Source organism: Lepisma saccharinum (assembly GCF_977018435.1).
Source record: "Lepisma saccharinum chromosome 12 unlocalized genomic scaffold, izLepSacc3.1 SUPER_12_unloc_1, whole genome shotgun sequence".
In the NCBI taxonomy this organism is placed as follows: domain Eukaryota; kingdom Metazoa; phylum Arthropoda; class Insecta; order Zygentoma; family Lepismatidae; genus Lepisma; species Lepisma saccharinum.
This window is the reverse complement of record NW_028142891.1, coordinates 896612-908591: the sequence shown is the minus strand read 5'-3', so window position 1 is coordinate 908591 and position 11980 is coordinate 896612. Positions and strand designations below refer to the sequence as shown.

Here is an 11980-nt window from a genome sequence, read left to right as displayed (position 1 = left end):
CTCAATTGTAAATGGTAATTATCAAAATACAACCTGATCATAAAACTACATGAAATAAATCCTTGAAATGAAAAAAAAAATACTTACATTACATATTTGAATGTCAGTCAACGGCATTTTTCTTCTACATTATTATAAGTTGAGAGTTGATTAGAATTTATAACAGAACATCTACACACGCTTTAATTACCAACACATTTTTCTCAGTCATCAACACTTAACATTTTTCTCTCCCCCCTGTTACCATTTAGAAACACCAGTATGTCTACATTGCTGGGTTTAAGTCTATTTCTTCTTTCTGAAATTATCTGTCCAGCTTTTGAAAACACTCTCTCAGAAGCCACTGATGTCGCTGGGATGCTTAGATATTTGGTAGTAAGTTTGTACAGATGAGGCAGTGATTCCTTATGTCTCTTCCAAAATAGTCCAGGACAACTTTTCCGGCTTTGGTAGGGCTTGTCAAAGTACTGTTGAACCATGACACTTGCACCTGCAGCAGGTTCTGTTAAGTTTTCCAGTTGGGTTACTTTAGAATCCAAAAAGTTCCACAGGTCCAAAGTTTCCGAAGCTGTTTCTATTTCAGGTGAAGATTCTTCAATCTGCTCCACAATTCCATCTTCACTAAATATTGTGTTGAGCTCTTCGGTCAGTCCTTCAATAGCAAGATTTAAATTTGTTTCGCTGCTGAATGCTGCTTTCTTGAATCGAGGGTCCAGTAAGGCAGAACGTGCTATAGTCTTCACTTCTTCTACCTTTCCGAGCCTGATGTTGATTTGTTCAACTAAACTATCTTTTAGTTTTTCCCCCACGTTTGTTTTTGTGTTAGTGTGTTTAATTTGATGGAGCATGCCATTAACCAGGGGTATTATCTTAGATATTGTGGGATAGTTTTCCGCAGAAACTTCTCTGGTCATTATTTCTAACGGTTTGATCAGCTGAACACATTCCATGATGATCTCCCACTGATCAGAATTTAAAGGTGAAGGACTTCGAGGCAATGACCCCAAAGCAGCAGAAAGTGGTTCTTTAATTTCTATGAGTCTCTCCATCATAATTAAACTTGAGTTCCATCTGGTTGGAACGTCTTGTTTCACTTGAAGTTCCTTACATCCTAACTGGAATTGTAGAAGTCTTAACTTGTCGGCAGCTACAACACTGGATTTAAAATAAGCCACTATAGAGCGGCAATTCTTCAAGATATTTTTCAGATCTTCACTACTTACAATAGCACGTTCTACAGCTAAATTCAATCTGTGAGCTACGCAATGGATATTTTCAATGTTCAGTTTCCTAACAGCCGCGGTAATATTGGAACCTCCGTCCGTTACAATCACAGTAACTTTGTCTTTGATATGCCACTCATTCAAAACTAATAGGATTTGTTGAGCTAAATATTCACTTGTGTGACTCTCATTAAGTTGTTTCGTTGTAAGCACAAAATACTCCAATTTGCCTTGATTTTCATTAAAATGGTGTGCAGTTACTGTAATGAAGGAGACTGTATTCCTTGAAGTCCAAATGTCTGTTGTAATGGAAACAAATGAAGTTTGGTGCAGCGAGTTCTGAATTTTTCTCTTTGTAGTTTCGTATAGTGAAGGAAGAATATTGGTAGCAAGTTTCTTCCTGCTAGGCAAATTATATCTTGGCTCTAATTCTTCAATTAACTTTCTGAACCCCTCGTCTTCTACAATGGAAAGTGTCTGAAGATCTTTTGCTACCATTTCACCCAAAAGAGAATCGATTTTCTTGATTTTCGCTTGTGAAAGATCGACCTTCCTCCCTTGGAAGCACATTTGAATTTGTCTTGTTGTTGTGTGGGAAATACTGAGGGATGGCTGAAGCGTAGGCTGGCTGTCGGGAGCAGACATATGTTGATTTTGTGAAGTAGAGGCACATTGTGGTGTAGAATAAGGGGCGGGAATAGATTGTGATGAAAGATCAATTTCCGAGGTGGCGGAAAATGACGCCGTAACTGGGAGAGTTTCTGTTTCAATTGTTGGTTCGTCCGGATCTACACAGATTCTTCTTTGTCTCAAGCTGCTCTCAAACTGGGGTATGTGTTTGCGTTTTAAGTGTTCTCTTAAGTTTGATGTGTTATTCGATCTCTTCAGTTCCTTTCTGCACACTTTACACACGGCTGAAACCAAGCCTTTCTTCTCAAAATATTTCCACACATCTGATCTGTGTTGTCTCAACATCGTGGAAGTTAACACTAAAGCACTAACTGCACATCAACTAATCTGCTTGTACTTAATAACACAAGAAACACCACACTTTGAAAGAATTCAGCACATAAAAAAAAACAGACGCAATGGTGACTGAACACAATGTTCGACCAAACTCGAGCCAGATATCTCATGGGAAGAGACACAAGCCACTGGACTATTCGCTGTACGTTAGGGGGGATCGAAAAAAGCAAATTTTTTATGATGCTTTTGGGGTAGAGCGGAAAAGTTGCCTCTATACATAAGTAACTTCTGTTCAAAATTTCACCACCCTAGGATAATGTCTTCTGTTCTGGCAAGGGACGTGAAATTTAAAAAATTTAGTAAAATCAATTTTTTTTTTTTAATTTTTTTCAAATTTTACAGCACTTTGCTGTTTGTCAACTACATTTCAACGAATTGCCTCTCCGCCACTTGTTCGAGTCCCTCGATGGTCCCACCTCCGGACCCAATTCCTACACTGGTTGCATTGGAAAATCTTTGAAGGCGTGTGAGCTGCTTCCAGTGGTAACATTTGAGCCAGTTAACTGCACCTTGCCATCAGATGATATATCCACTTTGAGTAAGGACCAGAAGTATCTGAGGGGTGTAAGGGTCAAAGGTCAACCTCACTTCCACGTAGTGCACCCTGGACAATAGACTAACGAGGCTCTGGCGACTGGCACTATGGCCAGTATAATTTCGTGTGTGTTGTCCTGTTTTATGTCCTTGTTTGTGCTGAGTGCGCGTTTACAGCCTCAGCTTTTAACAGAAGTCAGAACATTTTAAGGTTTTATAATTTTTAGTTATGCAACGTTAGAGTTGTTATTTGTAATGGTAAGGGGCTGGACCCCGTATAATGTGACGGGAGCAAAATAGCCTAAGTGCTGACGCTCCCAAAATTTTAAATTCAAATTCAGAAGTATCTGAGGGATATTGCTCTCGCCGTTAGCTCAGGCATGTGTCCTCCAGGTCTTGCTAAGCGCGATCCAGGTCCCCTAAACATGTCCCGCTGGTTGACAACAGCCACCACGGAACCATCAGACAACTTACGTACCATAGTAAAGTTCGTTATCAGGGTGTATGTGCCATCTTGGTTCCGCATCAAAATCCATCATTCAATTAAGGATGGAGCTCGGCATCTTTACCATTTCATTCAGTCATCCAGATACTTGGATCAAGTTAACCGCAACGTCTTCGACCCAGTGATTTTTCGGAATGCTTACTTCGCATCTCCAGAAAACATTCTGCTCGCGATGCTGACTGATAAGAGAACACATATCGGAGCCCTTGGCATTCGAAGAGTCATAAAAGCATGAGAATCATGTGAGACGGTTGGACACGTTGGGATTAGAAAGTTCGATATTCCAAAAATAAACTTCGAAGCAAACGACTATATCGAACTAATTGACTGGTCGTCCACCACCAATACTGAATGATGTGACTACAGAAGATTTGAAAAATATGCTGAAAGAACCAATACCAATTGACTGGACTTTTACAAAGTTCCCTTGCCACACACAAGCTGTGGAAAGAACAGTAAAATTGGTTACGGAGGCCTCAAAGAAAGTGTGTGGTCATAAAAAACGGGATGGATTTATTCGCTGCACTCTGAAATCGAGAAAGGCCATGCCTGAATTTAGGTGCAAGAGACAGTACAAAACCTAAAGACACATATTTTACATTATTATTACCTACAAGACACACATTTTCGTACTTTTAATTTTGAATACTTATTTCTTAATTCTTATATCTAATAGTATGCGAGTGTATGACAATTCTGGTTTATGTTTAATAAATGTTAGTTAAATAATGAAAAAACAGTGTATTTGTCGATTTTTGGATAATTTCAGGCTCCTTGCCAGAACAGAACATATTGTCCGTGGGGCGCCAAATTTTGCACTGTAATTAACCATACATAGGTGCAACTTTTGCACACTACCGCAAAGTGCTGTGAAATTTGAAAAAAAAAATGCCGATTTTACTAAATTTTTGAAATTTCACGTCCCTTGCCAGAACAGAAGACATTATCCTAGGGTGGTGAAATTTTGAACAGAAGTTACTTATGTATAGTGTAGCGTGACGTCGGGTAAGGTACGGGATCGAGTCACACCGGGACGTAGCTCAGATAAATACAATAGGTCTTACGTTTGACTTGGCTAACCACCTCTACCCTTAAGGAGGCTGATGAAGGATTGTTGGGAGCCTGTGTTGTTGAACGCTACTCACCCCTTGCTGTTGGTCTGGCCCTCCGCTTCTGGCGTCGGCGACGGTGACAGGTGTCCGCTGGAGAGATCGAAGATGACGATAAGAGACGGCAGGCAATTCGGCGACTTGTTTTATTCTTGCAGATTCTTCGGTTGGCTTAATCCGGACTGCTTGTGGACTTCTCGCTTGTTGCCGCCTCGTAGTGTCGCGATCTCTCAGCAGGCCGTCGTCCTCTTCTCGTCGATCAGTTTGGTGGTGATATTGGAGCGAAGTGAGAGGTCGATTTACTGTCTCCAGCGGTTTTATACATTGGATTTGAGTCATAGGTTGGTGGACTTTGCACCTCCACTGTGCACCTGGGGTATCCCTGGATGCAGATGGAAATTTACAGTGGAGGTGCACTCACCGCTGGCGAGGGCCGTTGCCTTGCTGACTGTGCAGAGCCGAGTGGAAAATTCTTGTTGCTCGGCTCTGCATCCGGTGGAATGTGGGGTGAATGAGCGTTCAACTTGCGAGCTTCAGAGCGATGTTTGAGGCAAATTAATGTTTCAACTTTTATGCTCCCAATTCCTTCATCATTCCCCTGGCCAAGATGTATCCACTGTGAGTGGTTACGAAGCAGAGTAGAGATGGTTATGGAGAGTATATTTTGAAATAATAATTGAAAGTACATTGAGTAAAGAAAAATAAAAACCCTGTATATAATAATGTGGAAAAATAGAATTTAAAAAAAAGTTGGAGCTGTCGGCATAGCTGTACTGCACGGGTCTGGCTGCATGTTCAGCTGGAATGCTGACTACTGGTGGTATGCTGAGCTGCAGGCTGCCTGTGGTCTGCTGGCTACATGTTTATGTGCTTGCTGCAGGATGGCGGCATGGTGTCTGGCTGGCTGCATGATGTCTGCATCATGTGCTGCAATAAGATATCTGCTGGCTGGCCGGCTGCATGATGTCTGCTGCAATAGGAAGGCTCCTGGCTGGCTGGCTGCATGATGTCTGCATCATGATGTCTGCTTCAGGATGTCTGCAATAGAATATGTGCTGGCTGGCTGGCTGTATGATGTCTGCAATAGAATATGAGCAGGGTGCCTGGCTGTATGATGTCTGCTGCAATGGGAAGGCTCCTGGCTGGCTGGCTGCATGGTGTCTGGCTGGCTGCAATAGGATGCCGGCTGGCTGGCTGGCTGCATGATGTCTGCATGGTGTCTGGCTGGCTGCAATAGGATGCCGGCTGGCTGGCTGGCTGCATGATGTCTGCATGATGAGCCGCATGAGGACTGCATGATGTCTGCAATAAGATGTCAGCTGGTTGGCTGGCTGCATGGTGTCTGCATGATGTCCACTGGCCGACTGGCGGGCTGCATGATGAGCTGAAATAAGATATCTGCTGGCTGGCTGGCTGGCTGCATGATGTCTGCAATAGATGGCCGCTGGTTGGCTGCTTGTACAGCTGCTCCAGGATGACTGCTGCGCCATGATGATTCCTCGCTGACCGACTGCTGGGTGACTGGCTCTATGCGGAACTGCCGAAGAGAAGCTTGAGAACGCCGTGAGTGTAGTATGGCCAGATGGTGACGTTGTGCAAGGGGGAGCCGACAAGCGTAGGGAAGGGGAAGTTATAATAAAAGGTGTTCGCCTAAGTGCGGAAGAGTAAAGGTTGGAGTCGAAGGTGACATAAGTGAAATGACAGGGGTGGGTAGACAGTAGCCATCATCGAAGGTGATACGTGTGGGAAGAGGAGGAGCTAAGCGAGTGGGAGTTGTAAGTTGACGAAGAGTGGGAGGGGGTGGTGGGGAATGTGCGGGACGTTGAGATATAGCAGCTACGGAAATAGGAGGACTAATAATAGGGACGGAACATGTCTTAGGAGGAGATGGGGTTCGCCGGTGACAACATGAACAGCAAGACGTGTGACGTTTTAGACGTAAGTACATGTAGGTAATGCAAATACAGAGAAGCAGCAGAGCTATGAAAATTAAGAAGAGATAGGTGGTTGTATGTGCAGGAGATTTTACAAGGTCATGAGGGGTAAGTGCAAGAGCCTTAGAAGTAAAACATAAGAAAAGGGGAATGTGGAGAAGTTGCAGATGCGAAGGGGGCATGGAAGCATATATTTCTTTTCCATATTTGAAAGTGGAGATGATCAGAACCGTGCTATAGCCCCCTTTGCACATCCCTACACCCACTGATGTGAGGCCAGATGAGTGCCACAGCTACTTCTACTAGGACAGACGAAAAATTTCCTCCCTTTTTTTTATCCGAGAGAAACAGATATGATCATCAGAACGAGGTATCTTGTATGGTAGTTGGACGTCCTACAAACTGAATCATCATGTTACCACAGGTTACCATGGATGTAAAAAATCGACACTAATGCTATGCACTTAGCGAAAAAAGGGGAACTATATTTTGAGGTACTGTCTTGTATATGTTGCAATGACACATTGCGGGCCTGTGGCACAGTGGTAGCGTCGTCACCTTGTAATCAAGGGGTCCCAGGTTCATTACCCGGTGGAGGCACATAGTGGTTCGTATCCCACTTTGAACTGTAGGTCCAGTACCGATTAGCCAGTCTGTGCATAAAGTGGACTTAAAACAACAAATCAATCAATCAATGACACATTGCAATCTCACTATAATTTTTTGCATCATGTTTTATGGCATATTTCACTCTAGCTACAAAATGTATGTGGTCTACTCAATTTCTGTGCAGTGACATTGAAAAAAAAATAACACCTTAACGTAATAATAAACACTTCAGTATGAGGAATTTAAAAAAACAATTAAGAATGGCTAGGGTATAGTGCAGCAGCATCAAATACCAAATCAGCTGGTTGTGAAAAACATGGCAAAGTGACTTCAGTTCAGAGACCTATTTCATCTTGCACTCATATACATATCCACACACAAACAAACTGGTAAAAAAAAAAAAAAGGTAAAGTGTTCCCCTGTGCATAGCACCACGCCATTAAGGCGTATAGGGGGTGTGGAGGTAACGCCCCACACTTTCTTGATCCGGTCGTGAGTGGGGGTGATGTGATCAGCATCACGCCCCTGACCGCCTTTACCCCCCAGGGTTTCCCCCAGGTACCCATGTTATTCGACGCTGGGTAGGCGCCGGGGCCGCTTCCACTGTTAGAAAAGTTCCCGGATTTGAACCGGCCGGGGATCGAACCCGGGACCTTGAGCATGGTAGTCAGAAGCGTTACCGACTGAGCCACCGCGGCCACCCAAACAAACTGGTGTCTCGAATAATGAACAAAATCTGTTCCAGGATGTTCATTGAGCAGAACACTGTTTCTCACAGGTCACTATACTCTGTTCCGGGAATCTCAGGAGTGAGCAAATAAAAACAAGTCTCTGCACAAATGGTGACTTGAGAGGGCTCCACCAATGTGACAGGCAATGGAATTGCATGGTTGGGGATAGTGACTTCAGTTGCCAGCCTTTGCAGCAGCGTGTACTGATTTTTTTTCCACCTGTTCACTTTGTCCCCTTCTCTGCCGATATACACTGTCTAGCCCAAAAGATTCCCAGGAGAGAGTACATAGCAATAATTTTAATCTATTCCCAAGCCAGGTGAAAAAAAAAATCTCTGAACATTGCAAAAGAAAAAAAAATATTGCTGGGAATATCAAAATACCTTCAATGCTAGGATTGTTTAATTTAGAAATTATAGAAAATATTGTACACACAATAGTTATAAAAAGTACACACATAACAGTATATATGCAAGTACAAATATCTAATTCATTATTATTTCAGCACTTCATGTTTTGATCGGTCTCTTTTTTAGTGTATTTACAACAATCGTTTTTAACGAATTATATAGCCTGGTCGCTGCTAGTAGATGAAATAGAGTACCCCACATGCTTCTCATGTAAGATAATGACCTACATCTGCTGATGGGTTAATCATGTGTGATTATATTTATGCACAGTTTGCAATGTGGGACATTTTCCATCTCGTGCTGATGTTTGTTATGTAGGATGTTTGTTACGCGAGGCACCAGTTTATTTTTAACACATAGAAAAATATTCAATGAATTTAAAAGAAAATGGAAATTAAAGAAAACAAATTATGATACTCTTTTAATGGTACAAGTCCAGTGCACAAGTACACAAAATTTACTACTGAGGACATTTTCATTAATGTTACAGTAGTTGTACAAAATTACTTTAGAAAATAACTGAACTATAATTAAATTACATTGATACATATATGAAATTAAGAAACATAGTGGAGTTTCAAAAGCTACTTCTCACTGATATATATTTCTTGCCAGTACCTGAAATGTGAACATTACTTGGAGAATATTGACATACACTGTCATAAACAAAGATATACCACTCATTAGTATGCTCTACTTCATATGCAAATACATGAGAATTCAAACCAATTGTTTTCATTAATGTTACAACAAAATTTACACTTTTATTGTCATCTCCCAAAATATATTGTACCTTACCAAATAGTGGTTCATCTGATTCAAAAGAAATGAGCAAAACATCCCCTACTTTGTAATCTATCCCTTTTACATTTACTGACAAGCATGAATAAACTTGTTCCTTTAAATTAACTGGTACTCTATGACTGAAATGATTGAAATTCGGAATGTCTTTAACATTAATACTGTCTCCAGGTCCGTAAACAACTTCTATTTGTAATCCTTTTCTACTAAGAGTTCTAAAACAGAATTGCAATTGATGTTTCAAGGCTAATGTATAGGCTATATTTCGCTTTGAGGCAACAACATGTGCATAACTTTTCAGTGTTCTATGTTTGCCTTCAAAACGCATGCACCAAATATTTATCAAGGGCCCAAGTCTATTCATTATTTGTGGATAATGGGTAAGAAAATGGTGCTTTGGCTTGAGATTCTCCTTGAACAATTCTTTGTACAGAAAATTATGCTCAGCTATTAGTGCCTCCAACAATATGCAAATGCTACTTTGGTAAGTTCGAGATGTTACAATTTCTACAATTTCTGCAAGTACAACATATAAACACCAAAAATCATTATCCGAAGGCACAAGATCACCTATCAACAGACCAAAATAACGCACAAAACAAAGCATTTCAGAAGCTGAGTACATCTTTGGTGGTATATTACTTGTTTCAGATAAGCCGTAATCAAAGAATTTTAGCCTATCATTAAGAGTTTCTAATGTACAGTACTGATTTTCAATTATTTTTTTTACTATTCTAGCCATATCATACCTACAAATCCCTTCAAGAATGTCATGCATGATATCCACAGCAGCATTCTTTGTGACATGAAAACCAGGAAGTGCATTCCATATGCATTCTTCTTTAATTCCTGTTTCGGTATAATTGTTTACTAAAACATCAGCTTCATAATTCTGTTCATTTCTCATCAACTCTGCTTTTTCGGTTTCAAGTTGCTGTATCAAATTCTTGTGCGCTTTGCAGAATCTACAGGGAAAATTTCCTAAGAAGTTCTCAATGAACCCAAAAATAGAATTCATGCCAAGATTATCTCCTAGTATCAAACTTACCTTAAAATGCAACTGCTTTTCTAATCCATTGTGATTAACTGTTAACCCATGAATTTCCAATGACACAAGCTCTTTTTTTAGCTCCTTGAATACAGACTCTTTGCCAAAAGTACTCCTATCTGCACTGTGAAACAGCAAAGCCAAGAAAATATTTTCTAATGTTGACAAATACTCTGCAGATAATCCACCCACTATATAATACACTGCACCTAACTTATTTTTACCAGCGTGACCGCTCAATGGGTTATCTACTTCAAAATCATCAAAATATAAAAACAATGGAATTTCATATTCATATTGTTTCTCCCTCTGCCTCCAGAATTGACCTTGTATGTAATGTGTTATAGGTTCCTAGCAATCTGAGAGGGTATACATATTTTTAAATATATCGTCTAAGACCCCTGGTAATTCCAAAAAGATTTTTAACACTTTACTCATGGAAATGAACTGTCCATAGCGATGCTCAATATCCAAAACTACTTGGCCACATTTTCTTTTGTTACAGATAGATTCACCGATTTTAAACTGGCTAGGTTTAATGAGAAATTTTGATTCTGTAAAATATTTGAACCTGAGATGTTCTGTATGTAATTTATCAAAAGGATCCATCACAGATTGCAATAAACATCTCATATCTTCCGTTGTCCCATTTGATTTATCAACCAGAAGAGGCTCAATTTTACAAGTCAGAAAGTCAAGTAATGCGTAGCGTAAAAAATCTGTACAATATTCTATTGTTTCCTGAACTTGGTTTCTTGTGTAGCTGGAATTACTGTATAGTTTAGCAATAAACGATACAGCAGAAGCATGCAATGAATTTACAAACCTGTTAATAGGTACAGACTTCAGTGAATTTACATTGGTGCTTGTACTTTTAGGACCACTGTTAGCTGCAGGAAATTCTTGACACACTGTCCCAGATATCTGTGACATACTATAAGTAACTGCAACATTATTTCTACAATGTTTAGTTTCTAGATGTCTCCGAAACGTGTATGCATTTTGGAAACTTCTTTGACAAGTTCCTTGAGCACAATGATAGGCAGTCAAATAAGTGCCAGAATGTTTGTAACTTATGTGCCAAAGAAGCAATTTAGGAGTACCCAAAGTTTTTTTGCACCTATAGCAAGTAAACATATTGATGTGCAAGAATATTACATGGAAGAATCAACTATAATGCACTTACACATATTTACACTACATTTTACACTATCACTACATATTACACTTTCATTACATATTACACAACATATTGAATACTTTTATTTGTTAAGATCAAAATTAGTTTCTCTTTCTCAGCAAACTGCACCTTCACTGAATGCACTGGAGAGCACTGAGTGCTTCAAACACTCTTGGAATTTTTGAATCCCATTTTGTTGTTATGTGATAGATTGCCAGCTGAATAAGTAACCAGATATGGTCTGATTCTGGAGGATATGATGCATTGAGAACATGAAAAGCCTTAAAACATATATCCAAGCTCTTCAAAACTGAAGTCATCTTGTACAATGTGCTGTCAATATTTACATAACAACTCTGAATTTCAGTCACTGATGGCCCAACTACAATTATGTAAGGCTGCACTGTGAGGCCTATATTCTGCATTTTTTGCACCTTGTTGTATTTCAGTCTGTTAATGTCTCCAGGAATCTAATACAGAAAGAAAAAATACAATAAATACACATAGCCGGTTGGTTGGTCAGTTCAATCAGAATTACAAAATTCTATGACCCTCAAACATGTTGAAATAAATATAAAGAAAACATTCAAGACTTACATGTAAGGAAATATTTGCTGCAGAATGTATTTTCAAGATAACATTCTGTAACATAGAGACAGTGGTTCAAATCCCACTTTACACTGTAGGTCCAGTTCAAAATAAACCATATGGAATTTGCATTTTTTTTTAGCATTTATTTAATCCAAACTGTTATCAATTTACACATATTGTATACACAGTGGGATACATAAGTATTCCTTGGCAAATCACCCATGACTATTTCCATTCATTTTTCTCTTGCATCCGACGTGTTTTTAAGGACTGGCTGTG

General features: G+C 39.9%; 1 protein-coding gene across 1 annotated transcript; it reads right to left on the bottom strand.

Moving 5' to 3' along the window:
- Positions 1-203: 203 nt before the first annotated feature.
- Positions 204-2198, bottom strand: LOC145982121 (zinc finger BED domain-containing protein 4-like). The gene has a single exon (XM_083115688.1). The coding sequence runs from the start codon at positions 2196-2198 to the stop codon at positions 204-206; it is 1995 nt and encodes a 664-aa protein (XP_082971814.1).
- Positions 2199-11980: the final 9782 nt, after the last annotated feature.

Bases quoted from the DNA above. Each gene is read 5' to 3' on its own strand.
- LOC145982121 (XM_083115688.1), bottom strand. From the start codon at position 2,198: ATGTTGAGACAACACAGATCAGATGTGTGGAAATATTTTGAGAAGAAA.